Raw genomic sequence first — 27,441 nt, 5'->3', positions numbered from 1 at the left:
AGCATCGGTGACAGAGGAAGGCAGGTAATCCCGAAAAGTCCTGGAGCAACAGCAGGGATTAGCCAGTGACAGATGATTTTGGCATGTAGCCCTGTGACAAAAGGAGCGAGATCCTTGGATCCACAAACAGGAAAGATTTTGGAAATATTATCTGAGCTCTTTGTATGGCTCTTAATGTGAGTGACTTAATCACAATCAGACAGGGCTGGATCTGGAAAAAGGACAAGGTGCCCCAGAAGGGGTGTACACAGACTCACACCATCAACACTTATGACTACAAAGGTATTTGTTCAGCAATTGCCTAATTTTGAGGCAGTTAAATTGATGTGGCACTTCTCTGTTGTGCTGCAGAGATCCCTCCAGAACCTGCAGTTCTGCTCCTGTCCTGACCACATATCTCTGCTGCTTGTCCCTGCCTAGGGCAGATCAGGCTCCCAAATCCAGGCAGAGTACTGCAGTTCCTGGAGCCCCCTCAACATGCCCAGTGAGACCACCTCCACCACACCCTGTCATACACCACCCACAGCTCTTCTCAGCTCTGTCTACTTGTTCTACATTAAACTGCCCTGAATGAAATCTCTCCAGGAGCAGAACTTGTTCCTGCTTTTCCTCTCCATGCCAGCCAAGTGCCCTGCTCACAGGTGTGCTGTGCTTGTGCCATGTTCCTCAGCCCTGCCTAGGAAAAGCTCCAAAGCAGCCCCTCACTCCATGACCCTGCTGGGTTTCCTGCACACACACCCTCAGCCAAAGCAGATCATGGGGTTTTGGATTCCCAGCCCCAAGCAAGCACACAGCTTCTGTGATTGGACCTAGCCTTTAGGAGGGAAAAAGGCTTTTGGCAGTAGAGGGCTCTTCCCCTTCTCAGAGTAAGGCATCATGAAATTCAAAGGCTGCAGGATGAGATTTGGGAGATTCAGACTCAGGGCAAAAAAAAAAAAAAAGCTCAATGCAAGTAACTAAAAAGTGGGAGAACATCCTACGGTTTGTGGCTGGTTCTTCTGCACTAAATATTCTGCAGCAAAATCAAAGTGATGTTTCAGTTCAAATGGGAGTGAATTAGGTCAGGGAAGTTTTCTGACCTGAAGTAGGTAGAAGATCATGGAATCCACATAGCCCCTCTAGTCTTGTGATTAATTCCCTTTGGTACAGCTATTCCTGACGTGGGATTGCTGGGACCTGTGCTTGCCCTCAGGAACTTACAAAATAATTACATTTGTTGTGTCAACCCATTAGATACTCATAGGCTGCATGCAGACTCATTAGTTAAACTGAATTATGTATTTGCTCTTTGAAAGTTATCAAAGTATTCAGATCTAGCATGTTTCATGGTCTGCCACCATTGCTGCTGCTTTGTACACAGATTTCTGTGGTTACTCCTGGCTTACCAACCACAGACTTTTCATGCGCAAATGCCGGTTTCGGTTATTTCACAGGTTGAAACTGTGGTGGCTGATGTCATCCTGGTCTTTTAATTTCAGCTTACTTTTGATGAAACCCTTTATTGTTAGATTAAAAAACAATAAATATTTGTTTCAGATCTCATATATTAACTTTGTTTTAAAAAAGCTGGCAGCTCAGATTCCTGCAGAGATGTGCACTAGCTCAAACATCAAGGATGTGCAGACCCCTGGTAGGTACCTCCACACCTGCAGTGCCTGCAAAGGAGCTTGGTCTGCAGTCTCTCCCAGTGAGCAGGGTGTTCATGGAAGGTGGCATGTGATGGGAAAGTATAAAAATAATGCAAATGCATAGTGCACCTGGATTCAGTGCAAGTAATCTGTTTGTCTTTGAGCTGGGTCCAGACTACCCTGTATTTTCCTAGAGCACAGGTAGGCAGTCAGACTCTTGCTGTGAAATCCTCGGGTCTCTCTACCTCCCTTGGAGCCTGCAGCAGTCTGCCTCCTTTCTTGCCTTTCCCCTTTAAGAACAAGCAACCAACAAGAAACCGGTCTTGGGAGAGTTTTGAGATGCCGCTACTGCCTTCCAGCTGCAGTGATGTTCCTTTAGGCTCTGAAGGCATTAATATCCATCAGGTGTCATGTTCCTGTGTTCATTCCAAGCCATTTTTCCCCCATAACTGTAGGAATATCAAGAGCTACCCCAGAACCATGCTCTTCAGTCACATTTACCCACCAGTTTGTGTGTGCTGGTATTGTATTTAATGTGTGAATAATAGTTTTTTCAGCACCTACATACATTTTCTGGAAGGAAGGTGGAGGACAGCAAGGTAGGAAGGTTTTTAGTTAATGAGACTGTTATTTTTTGCTGACAAGATCACTGAGTATCTTAGGAAAAGGGACTCTGATATCCTTCCAAGAAACTAAACAGGAATTTGCATTCCAGAATATTTGTGAAGCATGTGTATTCCAGGAAAAAAACCACAACCCAGTATTTATTGTCACATTGCCTAGGGATTTCAACATCTGTGAGGAAACACTGGTGATCACACAGTGTCCACGTTCTTTATGATGACTTGATTATTTTAGCTCCAAGCCAGTGGAGCAGTACCTGAAGACACTCTCCTGCTAGACCCCCCTCATGTGAACTCAACCTCATGGCAACCCCTCTCTTGTGCTTCAGATATTCCTAAAGCTTTCTCTAGCCTGGGAAAATAAGTTAATCATGAAACAGGTATGCAAGAACCATGCTCCAGCTGAGTGGGATTTTCATATGCAGATGTTGCTGAGGCGAACATTGGTGGAGGCCTAGAGGCAGCGTGAGTGCTCCAGATGTCTTGGCTCCGACATGTTTTGGCAGCCCCTGAGCGAGGGTTGGAGATTGAGTCCTGTTCCTGCAAAGCTGCAGTGACAGAGCACACATGTGAGTTTCACTGGCACTGCAGTTTCAATGCTCCCTTCTGCCCTGGGACCAGCAGAACTTGATGCTATGAGGCCTGATGCTCCCTAATCTTATGGCCCTGCACACAGCTGCAGACACTGACTGCCAGCCACACCACAACTCCAACACTGACACCACAGCCTCAGCCCTGTCTGTGATCCCACCCGGGATCAGGAGATGCTCACAGGCCAATGAGATTTTTGGCCACCTTTTAGACAAGAGCATAAATTGTTGCCCAGCAGGTTGAGCACTGTCTGGATGGCTCCAGCTGAGAAAGAGTTGCTGCTGCTGGTGAAAGCCCCAGGGGATGATGTGCAGCCTCCCTGTGCTCCAGTGCATGGTACCTGCACACCCTGCCGCCAGCTGCAGTTCCTGGCCAAAGGGGCAGAAAAAAGGGCCAAGTATCCACCAGGGAGAAGAGGAAACATTTCACTCAATTTCATAGCTGTCAAAACCAGTCTTAAACTGGGGCTAGAAAACAAGTGAGAAGAAAAGCACTGCTTACATAATCCTTTGGCAGTGGAATGAATCAGGGTTCTTGTGGGAGAAGAGGAATGCAGTTTTAAAGGAATAAACAGCATTCCTGTAGCTGGTAGTAGCTGGATAGTCCTGCTTTCCTGAAGAGCAGCACAGACATTTACCATGGGTTTATGTGCCTTGTGTTTTGTGCCCATGGTCTCTTCTCTGAAGAAAGCTCTGTAAAATGGAACATTCCTGCTGTTTTCTTTAAAATAATCTGTAATTCCTTGGCCATAACACAAAGGGAGGCACCCATCTGTTTGGTTTTGTGTTTTTTTTCTCTTTTCCACAAATGTCCTTGTTTGTATTAACCAGCAAATCTAATCATCCAGCTCACAGGAGAGTTACACAACTCTCCTGAGATTTCAGTCTATCAGCAAGTCTTGCTTAATACTCCCACATTTGCTTCTTGCTTCAGATTTGTAGCTTCTTTGGCATTACGGCTGTGCTCTTATAAAACAGATTAAACAGCAAAAGGAATGCTGAATGGAAAAGCTGTGTTATTTCCACCTTGCAAGACTTACTGAAATGATCCTGGCTGGGTTAAAACATGAGCTGAAACTCCCACAGGGAGCGTTATTCTGAGTGATTCACATAAACACTCAAAGTCAGTCTTGGTTGAGCTTCCTAGTCAAGGTAGGTAATAGTACACCAGCAGCAGAGCCCCTCTCCCCTCTCCTTTAGAGAACACTGCTGATAGAAGCCTCCTGTTGTTTACTCTCACTGGGAAGCAGCAAGATGAGTACTGGGTAACAACAGAAAACTTGGGGTTTGGGTAACTCTTTCATACAAGGAATTGAGAGTGCCTTTTCTGTGAAACTGCCTAGTGCTGTGAAACATTCTTCCTCTGTGCCCTTGATGTAGGTCATCTGGAGAGGAAAATCTCATCAACCCCTTGAAATGCAGCCAGGTTTATGATAATTTTCTTTTGCAGTTGACTTTTAAGGGAGATAATCTTTCCGGGAGGAGGTCTGAAGAAAGGCAAGTTACAGGTACGTGCATTTCATGTGTCTTGGTAAAGGTGTAGATGGAGTTACTTTCTTTCTCTCTGCTCTGCACTGTCTGGTTTCCAGGAGTTGTCACTCATCCCACCCTTCCTGGTAGCTTTTTGCCATCACCCATGGGCACTGTGTGGGGTCTAAATGTGACCTCAGCACCAGTACTGCAGCCACTGGCACCACTGTGAGGTGGTGTGAACAGCACCAGTGCTCCTGGGCACACAGGGTTCCCCTGCTGCAATGTTGAACTCTTCTCTCTATGAGCTGAAAAATTGCCACAGACTGGAGCATCTACCTGCATGTCATCTTTTATGGGCAGCTTCTGTGGAGATCTTCTTCCCTAGGCTTGCTTTGAGCCCTGCCTGCCCATCTTGGCAGAGGGGTCCTCTGTTGCAGCAGCTTTGGTGGTTTGGAAGCAGCTCTAGCATCAGCTGCTGCAGGGATGCTGATAGAGCCATCGCTGAAACAATGCACATCACTCAGAGCATAGAGCTGAGGAGCCAAGTTTCTGCAGCACTTCCAGATGTGAAGCAGGGGAGTTGGGTTTAGCCTAGTTTTCAGATTTTTTTTCCTTTCTGATTTTTCTGTGTTTTTTTAAAAGCACGATGCAAGCACACTGAGAACAATTTGTACTGTTCACTCACATTCAGCTGCATGTTCCCAGTGGCAGTCACTTAGCATATTTTCTAGCTAAGACTCTCCAATCAAAACCACATCTGTGTGTTGGAGCAGATTGGCAGTAGATATCTTTTCCCCTGAAATCTAAGGAAAATTATCTCATGTCCAGTTTGTCACATATGTGACTTGGCCTCCAAGGTAATCCCATCCTCACAGACCACTCCAAGGATGAGGAGGGGAATGTCTACAGTCACTTAACCAGGAGGCAAATTCCTCTTAATTTCACTTTGAGAAGTATGAACTCAATAAACTCTGTGGGATTTTGATGAAAAGTCCTCAAGGAGACATGATTGCTGAGCAACTTCCTGTGTGGATACCTGGGAGGAAATACAGAGGCTGCTGGAAAATCACACAGAGTATTTGTTTCTGTGGGGAATCAGGAGCAGACCTGAGCTTTTATCCCTGTCAGCATATTGCACTGGTGCTTTAGCTACTCCTTAATATACATCTTACCCTGATTTTGTCCTGCCTGTAGTTTCAAGCAACCTCCTTAATAAATCCTGCAGCATCTCCTGGGGAATTAAACATAAGTGTGAGAGGGGATTAAGTTGTGAGAGGAAGTAAAAAAGCTTCTATTACAGCCTGTCAATGCCTCTTTTCAGGTGATACGAAATGAGTGTGATGATGCACTGGTTGCTGCTGCTCCTTCTGGTCAGCTTTGGCTCACCTGCACCCAGGTTTTCGGTGTGTATCTTTTAGCTGTTTCTGTACTCTCTCAATGGTTCACCATTCCCAGTCATGCAGAGATGGATACTCCCCCACAGGAGGGATGGAGAGCTGCAGGAGCAGAGCAAAAAGGCATCTGCCTGAAGCTAAAGGAATGTCATCCTGATAATAGATGATTTTCATAGCATTAAGGGCTATGCAGCTGTCTGGGAGACTAGACTGACATTACTAAGAATTCAAAACAACAACAAAAACATATTTTTTAAAAATGTATTTTATAGCCAAAATATCAGCTCTTTTCCAGTTTTACACAAAACTAATTCTGGAACCTTGCTGGTTTCACCCATCTGCAGTGCAAGAGCCAAGTTTTCCCTCTCTTATCAGCCTGAGCACTTTCATAGTTTGCAAAACTTCCTCTTGAGCTCATTGAGTGGGGTCAAGACAAATTATTTTCATCCAAAGTAAATTTTTTGTGCATCTGATCATATTCTGGCATGCTCTGATCAATGCCAAGGTTGTTGCAGAAACCCCTTTTCCACTGGTTTCAATTCAACAGCTCACGCTGTGCAAGATTCAGATGTCTCAGGAAGAGATCACCATGACATCATGTTGATCCACATAGGCAGTGTGACATGCTAGGGTGAAGAATAGACAGATATTCCTTTCTCTGTGTCCCTCCTTACCACTGACTGAATTGTGGGGGGTTTTGTTTTATTTTCTCCATAGGATAAAGATATCTGCTTCCTAGACAACAATAAATTAAGACAAAGGTTAAAACACCTTCAAGACTTGCTTTACGTATATGAATTGCAGCTGAAGGACATACTGGAGAACACTTACCACAGAACGAAAAGTGAACTGTTCTCAGGCAACAGGAGCGTGCAGCATGAGACGCTTTTACCCACAACCAGTGGAAATTTGATAGTCTATGACCAAGGTACAGTTTGCAGTAGTGTGCCACAATGTGTATTTCTCCCTGCAGTGTCCCATATGTCATATTTTATGTCTGCTAAAAGTTTAAATATTTTTAAATGGGTTGTGATTTAAAATACAGATACATGGGAAGGAGAAGAGCTGACTGGTTGCCCTGACACTAAAAAATATCCCTTGGGGCTAGAGTCACTTATCTGAGCTGTGGGCAGCTATTACCCAGGTACAAAATGGACATCTTCAGTTGGGCTTCTTGCCTGCGGAGAGGAACAATCGCTTCTCATGTTTTCCATCAGATTTACTTTAGGCGTCTGTTTTAGGAAGAGATGGGTCCTTCTTGTGAAGAGCCCATATTCCCTGCGTGGCTTAGGGGAGCCCAGAGTGCCTGGCTCAGCTGCAGCTGTTTGGATGAGCCAAGCCTCCCTGTTCCTCAGCTCCACCATTAGTTCTGTGGCACAGGAACAGGCATGCATACTTTGTCCCTTGGTGTTACTTTGAGAACATGGTCATAAATGACATAATTTCCTGTAGCCAAGGTTTTAGCCTTTGGGCATTACACTGAAAGTGTGAAGCACTGAGATCCTGAAAGGCTCTCTCCTGATACAGCCCTGGTAGAGTTGGACACAGGAGCTTAGCCTCCTATTTTAGAAATATTATTCCCTGATCTTATCAGAAATACAGCTAAGGGTACCTTACCTTTCACATGGAAATTAGCTTCCCTGCAAATTATCTTGCTGACAGATAAAGTTTCAGTCTCAGGCTTTTATGATACAGCCCTGCATCTCACCAAAGATTTGGGCATTATTCCCTCAGAGGGCATGGCTGTAAAGGCTCTCAAGCCTTAAAGCTCTTTGTCAGGCTGGCAGTTTGCAAACTGGTGTAGCTACTACATCGCTGCACCATTTCCTTTGATTTCACAGGCCTTGCAGAGCTATGCACAGGCTGGCCAAGTGTCCTTGTCCCATAGAGCCTCTCAGTGACATCTCCTCTTGGTGGCACACAGCCCTTGGCTTTGCCCCCAGCCCATTTAACAGACAGATACCGTTCTGCCCAGATTGCTCTGCAGTGTATGGCAGGAAGAGCACCACGAGTGGCTACTACCGCATCAGGCCCAGAGCAGACCGAGAGCCCTTCCTGGCATTCTGTGACATGTCCGATGGCGGGGGCTGGACCGTCATTCAGCGGCGCAGTAACGGCAGGGAGAATTTCAACAGGTGGGTGCACTGTTCTGCATCAACAGGGCTTGCAGTCAGGCCACCAGCTCCTACCTCTGTCCTGCTGCCAGGCAAACCCCCATCCTTGAGAAACAGGATGTGCAAGACTATGTATTAGTGATGATAATTTAGGATTAGGACAATCTGGTGGTACCTGTTGGCAGCAGGGGGCCATTTTTAAAATGGATCTGTAACTTCTTTTCCATGGGTTCTCTGCATTTGAATGCATATTTTATCATTATTGAAGACTGTCAAAGGCTCCAAATTGACAGGTGTCTGCTACCAGTGCACAGACTGAGACCTGTTGAACAGATCTGTTCTGATGTGAGGAATTATGTTCAACATGTTGTAACATTTATTATCGTATTCAGATAACTTTTAAAAATGCCAAACCAGATTGTCCTTTTCCTATGCAAAATCCCAGCGAGGTGACTTTCATACTGAAATTTACAGGAGGAGAGATGCTGTGGTAGCACAGTTCAGAAGAAATGTCCTCATGAAGGTTAATTCACTATCACAGCACACACAACATCAGGGCATATCTAATGCCTTCTAAAGTCTATGCAGTGCATTGCAAAGCTACCTCAAGTGACTCTAAGCCAGCTTACACAGAGATAGCTACCTAGCCATGGTAGTTCAGGTGAAATAAAAATATCCTGAAGAGGAGCATTGACTAGTATGAAGGTCAGGCAGAATGAATATCCATAACAACAACACGAGAAAAGGAATAAACACAGGGTTACTAAGCGCGAAATGATAACACACACTGGAGTATATGAGAATATCAAAGGTAATACATAGAGCAGGTGAATTATGACTTGCTGAAGTGACATCTGAATATCAGGTGTTTTGCTGAAGACCAGTGTGACAGCTGCTGCTTTCCCTTTCCATTTAACTGGAAACATCAGTCTGCAAGCACTGCATCTAGCAGTTTGAAGGTTTGATCCCCAAATATGTCTGTGCACAGTTTAGCAGGGGAAAAGGTAAGCTGCAAGTTGTATTTACTCCTAGATGAGTTGGATACTTTTAGTAAACAGTATGTAGATACAGGTGAAGTTTTACTTGTTACCATACTCAAGTGTCACAAACTATCTAATCCCCTCTCATGATGAAATTTATATCTATAAATTTTTCTGTGCAGGAAATGGGATGATTACAAACTGGGATTTGGGAAATTCCAGGGCAAGAATGATGAATACTGGCTGGGCAACGACCACATCCATGACCTGCTTGCTAGAGGTCCAAGTATTTTTTCTCCTTAGATTTCTCTCTAATTTGCATTAGGTATTCATCTAACATGACACAACTTTATGTTTAGGAGAGTACTCATTAAAGATTGACCTGATGGACTGGCATGGGGAAAGACGCTATGCAATCTATGAAAATTTCCAGCTTGCAAATGAGCAGGTAAGAAATGGAGAGAGCAGTGATTTGCTTGCTTTGGTCTGTGAGGGTGGGGCAGCTGCATACACAGCATCACACCAGTATCAGGGTTGTATCTACAGCTCTGCAAAACTTACCTGCTCTGGTTTCCTGGGCTTCCTAGTTTGTGTGACTGACAAACAGCCCTGGGATCAGGGACATAAACGCAGGACTTCTTCCTTACAACTGAGTACCCAGGTCAATGGGTAACAGGATCACATGTTTGTGCCCTCTTCCTAACTGTGCGGCTGAACAGAGGACAGTTCCCTGCCACAGGGCACAGGGATTCCCACATATATTTGCCTCTAGCCTCATGATTTAAAGTCTTCTGTGAGTGAGAAGACCCTTAGTGTTTGAACCTCTGCAACTAAATGGAACCCTGTTCTCCTGCTTCCTAAGAGAGTGTTTCGGACTGTCACATAAAAGGCAAGTGTCAGAGCAAATCCTCTCAACTTTATTTTAAAATAAAACAGCGAATTCTAATCAAAGCTTTGAAAGAGCAGTTGTAAGTTCCTATCTTGCAGAGAGGTACCTGTAGCACTATACCTACTGCCACAGACACAGAAAGCCCAGAGACAGACACATCCTGTATTTTCATGCTGTGCTTTCTAGCTGTAGACAATGTCCAGCTCCATACAGGTGCTGTTCTTTGCAGACTGAATACCTTTGCCTTCCTGAACACCACATGTAACCAACCCAAATAACCAAGGATACTGCATGGACCAATGCTAGTTCCAACTCCATCACCGCTCCAGAAATGTGCACATCACACTCAGCTTGCAATTAGAAGTTTCTTATGAAAAGTTTGAACAGCTGCATTTCAATACCTTACTGCCATTTTTCATAAAGAAATGAGGCCAGTGATGACAGGAGAAAGCCCACAACACAAATGTGACCATCCACTTAATATCAAATATCTCTTTGACCTGTTAGCTGTGCACAGTGGAACTATTATTCTAAATATTCCTACCAGGATCAGAGCATAGAAATCAGATAGCTTCTACTCCTTTGAAGAGCAAAACGCCTATTCATTTATTCTAGCTGAAGAACTGATCTGTTTATGAAGGCAATTACTTGACGCTTGGCAGTTTTTGCTAAGTTGCTCTTGATCAGCTAGAAAGAGCTTTCCATCTTGCTGTAAAGTGTATTAAATGGTTTTTGAATGACAATAAACCTGGAGCCTTTTGTAGCAGCAGCAATTACCAATCCCTTCTGGAAGTTTAAATCCTACATTGATCTACACTAGGATCATTAAAGCATGGAGACAAAAGTCACCCTTGACTTCAACAGTCCTGCCTTTGACAGTGGATGAAAGATCCAGAGCTAATTTGGCCTCAAAACTGTGAGGAAAGGCAGAAAGAATGGATATCAAATACATGTTTCACATATTCTTGCAGGAAAATTACAGGTTATGGTTTGGCACCTATTCTGGTAATGCTGGCGACGCTCTGTCTGGTGGGAGCAATTTTGAAGATCAGTGGTCAGCTTCTCACAGAGGGATGCAGTTCACCACATTTGATAAGGATCACGATCAGTTCCTGGCAGGCAACTGTGCATCAGAGAACAAGGGTGGCTGGTGGTTTAACAGGTATGGAAAACAGCTGATTCCTCTTGGATGTGTAGGTTGTGGGTGGCTGCACAACTGAGAGGACTTGCCTGCCTTACAGCAGCTGAAGGCTGCTGTGTGCACTTGCCACCTCTCACAGCCAAACCTAGATGTTCAGACCTACAGATCCTCAAAGGAAAACAATTTACTACTTTTATTAGAGCAAAGCAGGGAAGTTGAATTCACTTTAAGAAAATGGGTCAGAACAAATGCACAGGGGACAATGACCTGGAAGGAAAAGAGCTCAGTTAAAATTCCTGAAAGTGCTTTGTGTTATACTCCAGTGAAAAAAACAACTGTAGCCATGGTAAGGTGAAGTGTGTAAGGACATTCCCCTAGAGTGGACCCTCTGTCTAAGGGCAGAGCTACCCCACAACAGTTATGAGGGTGTATTTGCTGTTTGGCCATATGCCACACATCAATGGATAGGGATTCATGTTTAACAGCCCTGGAATCCGGGATGTAACTCTCAGATTTTCTCTGCTTTAGTACAGGATGAGCTTCTTAGACCGGATTCTCATCACATACCAATTGAAATTGGTGGAGCTACAAAAATGTACATCAATAGCAGGATTTACCTCCATGAAAAGACATCTGCATTTTTAGGTGTCAATATGGAGCTGCCTACGCTTGAGCTAGGGCATACCAAATGGCATGACACCCCTTTGTTCAGACCCTGCAGTTCTAATGCCCATGGTTAATACACCTGAAGGAGTCAACAGGCAGAATTATCTGACCAGTGCAGGTGTCTGCTTTAGGATGACCCACATATTCCTGTGTTCCACTAAAAAGCAATAACCATTTAGTCCCTCCCGCCCTGGCATATCTAGATATCTGTTGTGTGAGAATGGTACTTCATTGCAATGATGCAGTATTTTCTCATGCTAAACTGAATTCCCTTCTTGTCTTTCCTGCATTGTTTCAAGGTGCCATGCTGTAAACCTCAATGGGAGATACTACAAAAGAGGGAAGTACAGTGGACCCCATGATGACGGCTTGGTTTGGTCTACATGGCACGGGATGTGGTACTCACTGAAATACTCAGCCATGAAAATCAGGGCTCCATTCTTTATCGACAGAGAGAGCGGAGATGGTGAGAACAGTCAGGCCAGCTGAAACTGCTGCTTTGGAAAGAGAAAAGCACAGGCTGAAAAGAATGGTGTAAGTTGATAGCCAGTGCTCTGCTGCTGCCAATTGCCAAACCTGCACTTGATAGCTGGAGTTGCACCTGCTTCTGCTACCTGAGGCTAACAGCACGAGTTGTTTGAGCACAGCCAGACAACAATTTAATAAAAAAACATATGGATCACAGTCATGGAATAACCAGAGATTTCTTTTTCAGCAGTCTTCAAGACTTTGTTGAAGAATGTTTATTGAAAGTTCTCTGGACTTAGAAGGATCAAGCATGTCCTTTAATCAATCTATGCTTTTCAAGGTCTAAACCTTTCTCATCTTCATTTTAACCATCAGTGTTTCAGTTATGACAACATCAGGATGGAAAGAACAAGGAGATGGGGAATTGGACTTCATCTGGTGTGCCTTTGTTAGTGCTTTGCTCTGCATCAGGAGAATGTTTTTAAGCAACTTTCCCTATGGTTCTAATTGCCCCACTTCAGTTGCAGAATGCTTCTGGAGTGTGTGAAACCAAACCTGTGGATGGGCATGCTCCAACTGCTAATCTGCACCCAGACTAAGGCTGCTTCAAAGAAAACACCCACAATGTGGACAGTGTGAATCCCATCCCAACAGCTTCCTGCTGCAGATCCACTGCTAGAGTATACCACAAGACATTAAAGCAGACAAAGACAATCCTGCCAACCAGATTTAAGCCCCAGATTAAAATTATGCAGATTTTACTAAAACTAAGGTGAACAGAGATATTCCTAGGAGTTCCTAAAATGCAGTCATAATTCATACATTCTCCTGTAATTTACCAAATGACTTTGCATTAGTGAAGAGGAATCAGAAAGTGGTTGAACCACAAGGCACACTGCTTTCATTGTCTCACTGGGGTGAAAAAGAGCAACACAAATGACTGAAAGAAATGGAATACTGAAAATTTATTTTCTACAGCTGTTAAAAACAACAGTTAAAAATGAACAGCAGAATCAGCTTGATGCAAAGAATTTAACTACCATGCTGTAGAATAATCCTGCTTCCTTTTTGTCTGATTTATAATAATTTTTAAACTGGTATTTCGTTTCCATTTATTTGCTTTTATATCCATACATACTGTAATTTGTATACTTATCGACAAAGAGTGAAATAAAACCATCTGAGTAGGACTTAATACTTTTTATCTGGTTTTCAACTATAGGAATGTGAACAAAAATCTGGATCCAAATCTTGGAAAGCTCATAATATGAGAAATGTATTCTTTCAATGTTGGCTCTGGTGCTTTTTCACCTGTTGTCCTGGGTAGTTGAAAAGGTCTGCAAGGTAAGTTTAATTTTCATGGCTCAAGATGTCCTGGAGACAATGCAGAGGAATGACGTGAAGGTTCAGTTTAAAACTTGGTTTGGTTCCTCTGCTTCCTAGACATCCCAGTGACTGCAAGCATGAACATCCCAGCGTAATGGGCAGCACTCCAGGGAGCTGTGTTCCCAGAGCCTGTGCCCTTGGCTAGACTGTCCCCCTGCCCTCTTCTCAAGCATACTCATGTGGAATGAAATTTTCACCAACATGGTTGAAATGAGATTGCCCTTGTGAAGAACGGGCTGCAAAAAGGCAGCACTTATTCCTTCCCTTCTGATCACTGCTTCTGTATTTTGATATGGTAAAATCTCAGTGCAAGATTGTAACTGCATGTTGGGACATAACGACTTTGCACACATAACTCTGCGGCCTCTGAGGAGCGCTGGGGGCAGAAAGGATAATTTTTGTTGTTTTGAAGACACAGAGAAATGTGAGTGAAATAAGTTCATGCCTTCTGGCAGTTGATGTTCAATCCCATCCTTCAGTAGAGAACTAAGGAAGTAGGGCAAAGACTGTGGAAACTACAGCACTTAGGGGACAGCATTTGTGGTCTGGCAGTTCATTAAGCATCTGGTAACCCATCTGATAAAGGATTATCAAGTGAAGATGAAGTCAGCAGGGCTTAATCAGACAACCAGCACCCAGTCCAGTTCCCCAGTGAGTGAGCAATGAGCAATGTCAAATGCAGACTATGGAGCCTGTTTCCCTGTGTGTCAGTATGGAGGGGCAGGCGTTAGAGCTGGACTGCCTTCAGCCAGCATCAATGTCAGGGTGTTTCTCCTGTCTCTGAGATAGAAAGGGAGGCCAAGGCATGACAAGCTGGGAGGGAAGGGGTTTGCCTTGCTGCCTTTGATGTAAAATGTACGTAAGTACATCTAATGCATAACAGAGCCCAACACTGGGACAACTTTGCAGAAAGCAGCATCTGATTTAGAGCAATGTTGCCCCTTCTCTGCCCTCCTGTGGCAAAGCAAATGCCCTCTGAAATGCAAGGGTCACAGGGCTTTGTGCAGGAGCCTGCAAATTCTACAGCAAACCCCAGGAAGCATTCCAGAACCACCTTTAATCTTAATCTTAATAAACAGGGTAGAATGGCACTAGCTGAGCACTTACTGGATCTGAGGGCTACTGCCAAGCCCCAATCCCTCCCGCTGAAGCTTAGGGGAATGCTTGCTGAATGTTGCTGCACTGCGCATTTGATCTCCTGTTTCTCCACGGTCCCTCTCCCATGCTGAGAGGCTCAACAAAGCTTAAACAGATACTGTAGCCCTGCAGCTCCAATAATGATGGATCCCTGCTTCAGGGAGAACTTCAGGGAGAAGGTACTTCACACCACAGACCTCACCTTAGTACAGGCAGGGTAAGTAAGCTCAGCAGCAATTGTTTCAGAGGTCTGATTTCCAGCTCACTTAAGTCAATTTAAAGACTCATTACATTTGATTGCCTTTGGATAACTCTTCAAGCATGAACATGTTTTTAAATGCTTTAAACAGCTTTTCAAGCTGACAGTTCATGGGAATGCATCGCTGGTACCAACACCATGTTGGGCCAAGGGCTGAACATCAGCATCTTGGCATGGCTCCCAGGAAAGAGGGAGCTCACATCACCCATCGAGTCGGATCCCTCACTCCAGCAGCAGCTGCAAAGCATTACCCATCAGAAAGGCCTTTAAAACAGACAGATTTGACTCTGGTGGCCAAATGCTGAGGCTTGCTTCTCCTATGTTGTCACAGCAGGTAACACCATGTGCCTGTCAAGCTACCTGTGCCAGCTCTGGACACTGCAGCAGGGTGCTATTGCTTACACACAGCGAGGCTGCTCTTCCTTTAAAATTGCTGTTGGTTTGTGGGGGAGCAGGGCTGGGGGGGAAGAAGTGTGGGATTGGGAAATCTCTTTCTCTCTGCTCAGAAAGCCAGTTTTGAGAAAGATAGCAGCCTACTTCATGACAATGGAGCATATGCTAATTTTGCTTTCAACCCACAAGGCAGGTTAAAGGGCATGTAGGGTTAGGCTCCTTAGGGGAGAGTTGATTTCAATCTAATAGTCCACTGCCTAAACCTTTCTTCTCTTACACCAACCTCCATGGGCAGCATCTCCTCTTTTCTTGTTTCTGCCCACTAGCTTTCCCCTGGTCTTTGCAAAGTCCCAAGAGAGATGGTTATCCTAACAAATGGCAAGAAAAGTCTTAGTCATCCACAAAAGCCTGAGCTCTGCTTCTGCTGTTAATTAGAGTTCCAACCCAACTCTGAATACTTACAGCAGAATCTAATGGCAAGTTTGTGATGTCTGGTTTTAAACACAACAAAAAAAGCCCATCATGGCTTTTATAGTTCACTGTAACTGCTCTCTATAGTTCCCTGAAAGGAGGTTGCAGCAAGGTGGGGGTAGGTTGGCCCCTTCTCCCAGGTAAAAAGTGATGGTAGCAGAGGAAATGGCCTCAAGTTGTGCCAGGGCAGATTTATATTTGATATGAGGGAAAATTTCTTCACTGAAAGAGTGGTCAGGCATGGGAAGGGGCATCCCAGGGAACAGTGGAATCACTGTCCTTGGAAGTGTTCAAAAGGTGTGTGGATATGGCAGTTAAGGGGTATGGTTTAGTGGTGCACACAGTGGTGTTATGTTAATGGTTGGACTTAATTATTTTAGAGGTCTTTCCAATGTAAATGATTCTATAAGATTCTTTGTGAATCGCCAGATATTGTCAAGCCATTTTGATTTTTTGTTCCCAGAACAGGTATTAATCAAATAATCTTGTTGTTTGCTGGTTTTGTTCATAATTTATTTTGAGCTTGCTGTAGTAGTTTCATTGTCAAAGTATTTACATTAAAAAAATTTAATAAAGGAAAGGATGACTATGGAAAGGATGCATAATTCAAGTTCTCTCACTGCTTTTTACAGGTAACATGCTGCAGTAACATTTCTGTGAGGACTAAAATGTGATAACCTGTTTTCTTTGCCCTCTCTGTAGCATGCCTTTTGTACTAATTTCCTGCAAATATTTGTACATTATTTTCTTGATATAAATATTGACAGTAAGAAAATATCAAAGTCTTGAATGATGAAAATGTCTCCTCAATTTTAAATTCACTCAAGTATTCAGCATCAATTGTTTGCACTTTCATGCAACCAGCTAAAACACCCTCCACCATATGAGTTATTTGAGCAACACCTACAAATCAACACAATTCACTGATGACTATCAGAAAAATGATGAAAACTGCCCACAGATTGAGCTTTGTGCTTTCTAGATGGGAAATGATTCACTAATCAGGGCAGATGGTTGAGGGTGCTGGACAGTGGATGCTTCAGTATCTCACAGTCTACCAGTACACAGTGGACAAGGTGGGAAATGTCAGCAGCACTCATCATGTATGATGCACAAAACATGGTGCTTTACACAATAAAATCTATTGGCTATTCCTGAGCCACACCTTAACTACTGTATTCCTTCCCAGGGTACTTTGTGTGTCTTGTACATACATACATACAAAAAATAATTATATGAAACCACTTTTCAGTAATCAGAAAGGAATATGTTCCCACAAGTCAGACCTGGGGCATTACTCCCTGCTGCTCTGTGTGGAGGTAATGTGACTCCTGTTCTTTCTTTCACCAGAAGCCAAGCGATCCTGCAGATCCTCTCCCACGCACGGCACTCCTGCAGGGCCACGATGAGTCACTCAAATCACCAGCTTCTCAATGCTCAGAGTACTTGTTTCATCTTCTTCATTTGAGCCAAAATACCCAGGGAGGTCGATCATCTGCTGCTCCGCCTCCGTTAAGCCAAAAGTAGAATTGTCATAAAAGGCAAACTCAGGATCCAGGGGGAAGCTCTGGCACTTGTCCCTTCGATACTGGGCAGGGCTGATGCTTTGGCCTCTCTGGGAATTATCTTTGCCATTTGGGCCGGTTTCTTTCCGCCACAGACCTTTGGGGTTAGGCAAAGGGCCCCTCTTACTTCGGCTGGGCTCAGGCTTCTCAGCTGCCCTCTCCTGACCAGCAGGCTGGCGATCTGTGATCAGGTCCAGCTTCCTCACTGGGGGACCTGCCCTGTGGTAGGGCTTTGTGCCATGGCCCTGTGGTTCACACCCCAGCACAGTGCCATGGGGCTGATCCAGCTTTTCACAAGCTGGATTAGCATTTCTCGATTTTGACCGTGTCCTGTCCTCCAGACCCTGGTCCCACGTCCTGGTCCTGGAGTTGTAGAGGGGAGTCTGTCGGGGTGTGAGAGTGGACATGCTTCTCTCTCTGAAAGGCCTGGCCTTTTTAGTTTCATGGAAACTGGCTGTTCTTCTGAACTGCGAGTTTCTGTGACAGCCCCTCTCAGGCAAGTCCACTCTGTTATCCTGGTGCTTGAAATGACCTCTTCTTACCAAGGTTTGGGTAGGGCTCATTGCAGGATTGGCCTGTGAGAATGGAAAATCCAGTCTAGGGTGAGAGCCTTCTCCCAGGAACTTGGACTGACTGGCTGGCTGGTCCAGGAATGGAGATTTGATCCGAAATTTGTTTGCTGCTGCCTCCTCTTGGTTTTCCCCACTCAGGGGAAGCATGGTGGTGGCACCAAGAACCGTGTCCGTGAGAGGATTCTGAGAGACATGGTACACCTTAGTGGTCTCTGTCAGGCCTTTCTTCTTCATCTCCTTCAGCTGCTGCTGTGCCAGGCGGTAGCTGAAAATTGGAGGGATTATTTTTTGGGCATTTGGCTGAAAGTTTTCACTTCCAGAGGCATCGTCTTCTTGGGCAAATTGGAGGCTTCGCCTGTAGGTTAGGGGAATGTTAACAGGAGCATCCCCTCCTTCAGCAAAGCTGTCCCGTTGCTTGTTGCCTTGGCAAATGTTCTCCTCATCTGAGTTTTTCCGAAAGCCAGGGGAATGGACGGAGTTTCGCCGGACAGCAGTGCTGCACTTCTGAGCTCTGCAGAGCTTCCTCCAGAGGGTGATAAGAACAGTGGCAAAGATGATGAACAAGCACAGCGAGATACCCGTGATGGTAACTATATTATTTGCTCTCTGGTCCTCTCCTGGCTGAACAGAAGGTGGGGTGGGAGGCTGGACAGCTGTAAGAAAGAGCACACACATCTGTCAGAGTTGCACTGGCAGCAGCATTTTGGTATTTGAGAATGGATACTTCACTATCAAGGAAAATAAGCCATTAACACAGTACAGGAAGTTGTCTGCCATTAAAATTTGCTCATTGGAGATGACTTACTACTTGATTTCAAACTGGCATGAACATCTACTTACTTTAAACCAAGACTTTAAGCCACAGACCTTTTAAATGTAATAGTTATTTTTTTCCTGTTCTGCTATTTCCATAAGGTATTACTGAATACCTGGAAAATGGAGGAACTCTGTTTGCCTTTCTTTATAAAGTACATTTAGATTCCCTGTTGAAAAGTGACATAAAGGGGGTAAAAAGAATTCAACCCAGCTAGTACTTCAGGTATCACTTTTAAATTATTTTTAGGAGAGCTTAAGTGGGTGTGAGAACTGAAATTAATTTGAAGAGAGAGGCAGCATCAGGAGAGGCAATGCAACTTTTCTAAGCAGTCCTCTGAGGATGCTTCTACCACCGTCTGGTGCCACAGTCCCAGAGGACAAAACCTTCCCACACCACAGCAAGCTTTCAACTGAAAGTGCCATTGCTCTTCCTCCAGCATTCTACTACCATTCTTCTGTTGTGGACTGGAGATGAGACTTCAAACAGCAAAGAGTACTCTGCAAACCCTTCTTCACTGAGACAAACCCTTCTTCACTGAGGTAATCAGCCATCAGGACACACGTCCTAGGGAAGTCCTAGGGAAGTCATGGCCAGAATTCACAGACTGTCTGGACAATGCTCTCAGTCATATGTTTAGCTTTAGCTGTCCTGGGGGAGCAAGGAGTTGGACTCTATGATCCTTATAGGCCACTTCCAATTTGAGATATTCTGTGATTCTAACCCATAATGTGACAATCACAGAGCTGTCCACAGCCCAGTTTAAACCACTCACTTGCTCATTCCACCACATTACACGTGGCTGAACCAATGACAAATTGGTAATTCTTTTTTTGAATAAGGTCTCAAGCATTTCAGGGGCAATCTTGAACAGAATACAGCATGGTCAAAAGTGGATTAATTGGTCCAGTAGCTAATTTTAGTATGTGTCAGCATTGCCCAAATTCTTCTGTTCTGGTCAGACACGAGCTCTCTAAAGCCATGAAGATTTCGTTGGAGGACAAGGCTGGTTAGTTGCAGTTGACAAGAGCTGGCCCAGAAGGTGTGAGTTCAAACGAAACCACTGAACAACCCTGCCCTAGTCTCCAGTTTTATCCAGAACCCAAAGCCTTCCATCAGACTGATAGCCAGCTGTAAGACTTGGCAGGTGCTCCTGCCTGCACCACAGCGACTGTCCAGGAATAGGAAATGTGACTGCAGAATAACAAGAACTGGACACCATGTACTTCCCATAATTCAGGAGAACACACACTCAACAGCAAGCTGGTAGTGCAGCTGTTAGGTGGGCAGGATGCACAAATGCACTGATGAGCACAGGCTAGAAGGTCTCAGGCTGCTACAGAACAGAAGTGCAGGGTGCTGGGCTGGGAAGGAGATTCACTTCCCTATTTCAGGGCTACTTAACAATCCCAAATCCTCTAAAAAATCCTGCCATTGCATTAACTTTGATCTTTGTGTCACTCTGAGAGCTTGAAACCAACTTAAAAAACAAGACCGCTGCCTGCTGAATCTTACAGGGGGATCTCTAAAATTTGCATTCAGTCCAATGCCCCCGTGCCATAGCCCAGAGCACTGCTGCTCTGGATGCCTGAGAAGGGAGTGAACAAGCTGAGCAGGCAGGGCCAGCATTTGCTCTATTCAGCACCACTGCAGCAGAGCAATTCATTCATTTCTCATCCTTCTCTCAGTCGTTTTTGCTTATGGATATTTTCCAAATACTCCATTCTCTATTTGTAATGCATACTGTGCTGCATTGTTTGGGATACACAGCTAACAGCAAGGAACGGAGAGGTTCCAAAAAGGACTGGGTCCCTATGGTTCACTTCTCCCTGCACCTCATTGGCCCCTCTACCATGCACAGGCCTTGCTCATTCAGCCATTTGCTCCATCTGCTGGACTAATGTCTGCAGAGTTATGCTGGAAACAGAACATGAGTGCTTCTGAAAGCTGCAGACAGCGAGAGTGCTAAGGGTGAGGGTGACACTCCCAGCTTGGGATCAGGCAGCAGATGAATACTGTAAAGTCAGAGTGTCAAACCCCTTCTTGATCAAGCTGAGATTCAATGGGATGTAATCATTATGTGATTCTGTAAAGGAAGCTGCCCCATGTGGGAGCAGGAGGATTAGAAACCATGTGCAAGACAGAAGTGAGGTATTTCCCCCAGATGATCCTATGGCAGTGGTGCAGACGCAGGCCTCCTTTTCCTCTGTGCTCTCTATGTATTAACCTTCTTATTAACCTAGACACCTCACTGGAATCTGGGGATTGTCCAGATCTGCTGAGTGCAACCACACTGCCACAGCTGTGTGCACAGTGTATGCACAGGATAGCTGGAAACCATCATACACCTTTTACAGCTGCACACGTGCATGGGAGGAGTGACCCCTCTGAGAAGCACCAGAGGCTGTCACCTCCATGCATGCAAAGCAAAGTCCACACACAGATCGTGTTTCCACCACATGCTCTGCATGCAGGGAACCCCCTCCAGCAAGCTCCCTGCACCAGGACTGCTCTCTGAGCTCCAGAGGTGGGCAGTGAAACTGGCTGGTAAGGAGACAAACAAAATTATATACTTACAGACATACCCCTTCAGAAGATAGACAGAAGGCATGGAATATTACAGCTCAACAGCAGCTTTGGAAAAACACTAACAACCTCACTGTATTTTGGTGGCAGCATTGCTGCCCACAGCAGCCTCAGAGAGTCTGGCATAGAGAAGACAACTAGAGCAGGGCTGGTTCAAACTGGGGACCCAAAGCATCTAAATTCTTCCTCTCTGCCTTCACTCAGAGCTTTACTAAATAAGCAAACCCACATGGCCAGCGTTTTCAAGTCATTAAAAACATTAGACCTGTTAAAACATTCCCAGTGCTTCATGACCACTGACAACATGTAATACCTGGTTTGATGGAATATAATTTTTAGTATTTTCCATTCACCCAAACTTTTGTTAAATACAACCCATTTCCTGCAGTGTTCCACAACATATTTCAGTCCTGCCTGTATACTTCTGAGGCCTTCATCCCCAACACGTGAATCTGGGTCAAGCCAATACTTCCACTAAAAACATAGTCCTCCCTTCTTCCTGCTCCAGCTGCACTTCCTCTCCCCCTGCTGTCCTTTCCTTTTCAGTGGCATAAGCACCGCAGTGGCCACAGGCTAAACAATTCCCCACATCCCCAAACTGTCCATTTTTTAGCTGCTTCCATTCCAGTTCTACATACTGCACTTTCGCAAGCAGAAAGTGCCTGCAAGCAGCCAAAGCAAGGAGTAAGGCCTGCTGGTCACTTTGTAATAGCTTAAAATATCTGATAAATTATAGTCTGAGATCCTAGGAGCCTGCACAGTTCCCAGGTATCTTTCCTTCCCCATCCCCACCCCCTGTGGGACACAAAGGCACTGGAGCTTGTTGATCAGCTTTCTGTTCTCTGTGGTCTCTTAGCATCAGCACACTCCTTTTCAGCAGGGAGTTTGCAAGAAGCAAAAGTTTTGCACAGACTGAGCACCTGTACCCTGCTAAAAGAGGGCACTTCTCATGCCCCTCAGCAGTGGCTGTCAGCATCCAACTATGGTGCTGGCACAGCTTCATCCAGCCCCACTGGAGGCCATGTGGCTGCTGTAATCCACCTTGTAGAAGGGTCAGGTCTCTTGTATCTGCACCCACTTGCCACCCAGCAGCAGTGGCTAGCTGTTACCGATAGGTAAGGGTTTATAAAAGCTTTATAAAGCCTTACCTATCAGTAACAGCCAGCTTGCCTTGTCACAGGCCAGCAGCAATGGCAGGCTGGAGCAGGGGGAGAGCTGGCACTACCTCCTCAAAAAACTCACAGAATGGCAACATCACACCACAGATCCCAGCTGGAATCAGCAACCTTTTAAAACTGACTTTAGCTTTCTATTAAGTTTCCAATGGAGTCACTTTCACGCTTTCACTACTGAACATGTTCTGATAGCCCCAAGATCTCTCTTTCAGGACTTCTCCACTCTCTGATAATCCTGGAGATTTTAAACTGCTTCCATTGCACCCACAGCATTCAGAAATATTATGCCTTGGAGCCCTATCTCCAGTGTCCCATAATCAGATGCACAGAGGCTCCTGCCCTACTCCATCAACCACAGGAATGTGACAGCCCCCCAAATCAGAATGACTGAAAGAGAGACAGGATGTTTCCATTTTACACTTTGCTTTTGCCAGGGTGGTCACAGGACCAAGGAAGAGGAGCAGAGCTACATACACACACACTCCTCCAGCGAGCACAGGGAAGTCTCCCTCGGCGATCCAGCACAGCCTGGTTTTGCCGGCGAGGAGCTGAGGCACTCTCGGAAGCGCTCCCGGATTCCGTCCCCACAAGTGACACTGCATGGGCTCCAGGGCTGCCACCGGCTCCACGTTTCTAGAAATACACAAGCTCACAGCAATGAGGAATGTGTTTGCCTCCTTACCTTTAAAGACACAGCCAATTGTCTTTTTTTGAGAAAAACAGCAATAAATAACCAAGCAATGCAAACAGCAAGACCAAAATAGCAAGCAGCATCCAGGGATGGGCCAAAGCTTCCACTTGTTGTTTTCCTTTTTTCACCCCAGTGTCAGCCTGCAACACAGTAGTCAGTCAACTGGCAGGCAGGTTCTGCCTGGAACAACAGCAAAAGGAAATGAATCCACAGATCTTTGAAGTGGGCTGGTAATTTATATATTCATCCAATTCCTGCCTGACAAACAGTGCATTTACAGCAGGATAATTTGATTGACTGAAGTACAGTTACTGCTGATTTATATGACTGTGACAGGATGATAAGCCTACAAGGCCTAATGAAATGGCAACATTGGTTCACTCTTTTATTTTCTTTCCAGCACACAAGCGTGTTATTGAATCATTCATCTGGCAGGTCTCTATTGTTTTATTGCTTATGATTAGGCAATTAACTCATGGATGGAATTTGCATGTTCATTTATTTATTTTAACTGGAGGCAGATGCAGGTTCTAACACTATATTATAATTTTTTTATGTGTAATAAAATCCCTCTTTTTCTTAGACAACATCCTCATCCAGTGATCTCCACATTCAAACTTTACAGTAGTGAGAACCCAGAAAGGTAAAGATGGGACCATTCGTGTCCGTGTGTGACAGCGGTGACACTGAGGCAGGGCCACAACTTTAAATTCCAAACTACTGCATGAGTTCAGGTGCAATCTTAAAAGATAAAACCCCTGGGATGCTTCAGCTAACTTTGACAGAAAGAAGAACAATAGACTTCTTAACTTCATTTCACTGCCCACAGATAAAGTAGAAAAACAGCTAAATAATTTTTTTTTAAAAGTAGATCAGGTTAAACTCTGCTCTTTAAGACAATTTATGGTGTTGCTACTGCCAACACAAGCTGTGATTTTTAATTTTATTACTGCTGCTAGCATGCTCTGAGCCCTTAACCAAGTTATGATGTCCAAGCACTAGAGAATGTTGCATGACTGAAAATGGCTTTATGATTTCACGTTTTATTGGTAGCTGTATTGTTCCTAGTGTGTTATTATTTTTAAATGTCTCAAACAAGAATAAATACAGCTGTGTTTCAATAAACATTAAATTGTAACTGCTTTGGGCTCTGTCCTATACAGTTTTGTGACCATGTCAGCATTAATGTGATCAGCCTAAGAGGAGCAGTGGAGCTGCCCACCTGGTGCAGGTTCTCACCTGCACTGCAGGATGGGGCCCCAGAGTTTGAGCTTACACTTGTGCTGCCAGCCATGGCTGCCGAATGTGTGGGCACATATTCACACACATTTGTGTCCCTGCATGCCCCAGGACATCTGCCTGGCCTAATGCAGAGGAGAGATAGGCATGGCAACACTGGGCCTGGTGCTGCTGTGGTTCTAAGCCCACACAACATCAAGTGACCACCCTGGCTGTTTGTCACCCACTCCACCACAATACTGCAACATGAAAGACCCCAGGCTGTATTTCACTTTGTGCTCTTCGTGCACCTCTCTGCTTTCACCCCTCTGTCTCTGGAGATGGTGATGAGCCCAAAGGCAGGCTGAGCTTTCAGACTCTTCCTTCAGTTTGCAGCCATGTGAGCTCCCAATGAAGTGCAAAATGGAGCAAGTGTATGATGTCAAGGGAAAAGAGAATCAGAGGATGCCAACAAGCAGGTAACTGAGGAAGTTTGTTGGGACAAGGAGTCCTAAAAAGGGACAGACCATCAACAGTTTGCAAAACCACATCAGTTAGTGAGCCAAGGTATTACTGAGGGCAGGAAGAAAAAATGTTCACAATCAATAGTCAGTAAAGGGCTCATTGATACCTTCTCAAAAAGACTTCATAGTATCATATACACCATAGGATCTCCCAACAGTTTTCTTCATATCAGGATCATGAAGGACTCCAGCAGTGTCCCTCACCACTGGTAGAGGCTAGCTGAAGGACCTACCTCTTTGCAGACCTACAGACTCTTTGTGTGAGCAGCTTTGTGAGCTTCTGTCATAATTTCCAGTGCATGAGCTAACTTGTTTCCCTCTCTCCACATTTCCTGCTCATCTAAACTTCTGTTAATTAAAGTCAGATGCAGAGCCAAGCTCAGAAAGGTTCTGGTTGCTTCCAGTGCTAACACTGGTGATAGTGGAGGGTGCTCAACAGGCTCCACATTGATGACTGTGGGTTTCAACATACAAGAACATTTAGGATGAGTAATTTCCCAACACTGACGTCAAACCTGACGTGCCCATTGCTCCAGGACACTTTTCACTGACTTGGACTTTGGCTAAAGGTATAGAGTTCCTTAGCAAAAACACTTGGCATCCATAGCTTTGGGGCTAAGAAATGTGCCTCAAACAGCAGGAGAGCAAGAAATGTTCCAGCTCCCATGGAAGATGGGAGATTTAAACTCCTGCATCTTGCTCTGCAATCCCCTGCAATTACCAGAATGTAAAAGAAAATGAAGCACAGTTATTCTCCCCCAAGGAAATGAAATTATTAACCTCCATTTAAGACAAACAGATTGAAAATGCCAGGGGAAAAAACAGAAGGTATGCACTGCAAACTAGCTCTAATAAGCGTGAGGTTTCTTCACACACAATTGAGGAATCAATTATCAATGTGAAGACATCTAACTGATGAGTTATTTTGAAATAGCTGACAGTTGGCAGATCTGCCAACATGAAAGATAAATGCAATTAACTGTGTTAATTATTGCTCTGCATAAATTTCTCCCCTCAGATTTCCACATTCACAAGATTTTGTGCATGCAGCACTGTCCATCAGCACAGTCAGCAAGGGACACTCAGCATCATCCTTCCAGCCTGACACACATGACCAGCCTTGAACGCTTCAACCAGGCCAGTGGTGTGGGACAAAATCACTAATTTACTGACAGGTTCATGTAAGTATCTGTGCTAGCCTAGGGGATTGCAGGATATTTTTGGAAGCTGAGATCAGTTTTTAGGTCCTGAAAACAGCCTCTCACCCTTCCATGGAAATGAAGCTTGGGTGCACTGAAATGGTGGCATGTTCCAACAGCTTAATTTGGACAACAAAAGGAAAAGGATCCCTTTAAAGAAAGAAATCCTAGACTCTGGGAAAATTAGAGTCTTTTCCCACAAACAGGCATTGCTAAGAAATGGGGAGGCACAGCCTCCATTCTGAAAAAAAAAATTCCAGAAGCCGAGTCTGTGAGTCTGTAAAACTTGATTTATTCCTAATGTGTGGAGATCAAGGATTTACTGACACAGAAAAAGTGGATGGGGTACAAACCAGCCCTAGCACACCGAAATCCCCTGCATATACCTGTTTCTAAATAAACACCCAACCCAGGTACAGATTCAGGCAACAGAGCTAATTGGTTCTCAGAATTTCCCACCAAGAAGCAGATCTGACTCACACAGTCTTATTCAGGAAGCAAAAATTTGACAGAAATTGTACGTCCCTGCCTGACCTCTAGATGCTCCATTTGCTCCTCTCCTCCCTTATTGACCACTTTTCTCTTCAGAAGGTCTTCCCCCACATTCCTCTTTCCCTTTTCAGGCAATAGCTGCATTTCTTATGCCCTGCCAACATGCCAAAAGCAAAAGTCAGATGAACAAAACTCATTTGTGCTGTAGGCAACTGCAAGAGACTTCAGTGTAAGTCACACCAAAGTTGAAATTAGTCTCCAGAGTGTAACTAGGAACTGGAAAAGAAAGTTAATTAACATCAGAAATATGAAAAAACACCTTTTTCTATGCTTTAGCATTACTGATTAATATTATCAGTCTTGTCCTGAATGTTTCAAGCAGGATACAGACTAGAACATGGGACAACCTTCTAAGGAGAGCAGAGCAGAAGTCTCACTGCTGGGAACACTTAAATCCCAGGTGAGAAAAGCACAGGATTAAGCATGCAAAAGCACGAGCTTGCAATGCATCTGCTGCTGGATAAGATGATCTAACAGAGTTTCCTGCCTCAGACATCCCAATAATCCAGTCAAACATTGGGGAAAAAATGAGCTGCACGTTCCTCTGTGAAACAATGAAGAGCCCATCAAGATGAATGAAGTGACTCACATCTCACTGTTAATTTTTTCACTGACTTTCACAGATTCTCCAGTTAGGGTCTAGAGAAAACTGCACAAGTGCTGTCTCACAATTAATGGATCTATTCCCCACCTTTAATAGATGTATTCACAGTCTTGGATAGCATAAGTTTTTTGTGATACTTATTCTGAAACTGATCACCTGGGCTCGAAGAGCTGCTGACCTGGCCCACTCAGGGCCACTGGCAGCTTTCTGCTTCCTAATCCAAGCACAAGTCAGATTCCTGTTCCAAAAGGCTGTACTAAGCTTGGCCTGAATGACAAGAAAACAGCAGGACTGACAAAGCACCAGGAATATAACTCATGTCTGATTTA

The 27,441-nt window shown here is 44.6% G+C and overlaps 2 protein-coding genes across 3 annotated transcripts in view; one reads left to right on the top strand and one right to left on the bottom strand.

Moving 5' to 3' along the window:
- The first annotated feature begins 5,645 nt into the window (after positions 1-5,645).
- LOC115907378 (fibrinogen-like protein 1) lies at positions 5,646-11,987 on the top strand. Its single transcript, XM_030955248.1, has 7 exons — positions 5,646-5,717; positions 6,426-6,636; positions 7,684-7,843; positions 8,985-9,082; positions 9,162-9,250; positions 10,663-10,853; positions 11,798-11,987. The coding sequence occupies exons 1-7, from the start codon at positions 5,646-5,648 to the stop codon at positions 11,985-11,987; spliced, it is 1,011 nt and encodes a 336-aa protein (XP_030811108.1).
- A 936-nt stretch (positions 11,988-12,923) lies between these two features.
- The window catches only part of THSD1 (thrombospondin type 1 domain containing 1), a 30,631-nt gene continuing 16,113 nt past the window's right edge, over positions 12,924-27,441 (bottom strand). For both annotated transcript variants that reach the window (XM_030956878.1, XM_030956887.1), the window contains 2 exons: positions 22,799-22,957; positions 12,924-18,402 (listed from right to left, as the gene is read on the bottom strand). In XM_030956878.1, coding sequence (XP_030812738.1) covers positions 17,027-18,402; positions 22,799-22,957 — 1,535 coding nt within the window. In that variant the 3' untranslated portion in view covers positions 12,924-17,026. The remainder of the gene's footprint in view (positions 18,403-22,798; positions 22,958-27,441) is intronic.

Source organism: Camarhynchus parvulus, chromosome 1 (genome assembly GCF_901933205.1).
Source record: "Camarhynchus parvulus chromosome 1, STF_HiC, whole genome shotgun sequence".
NCBI lineage: Eukaryota > Metazoa > Chordata > Aves > Passeriformes > Thraupidae > Camarhynchus > Camarhynchus parvulus.
The sequence above is the reverse complement of the archived record's forward strand: the minus strand, read 5'-3'. Positions and strand labels throughout refer to the sequence as shown.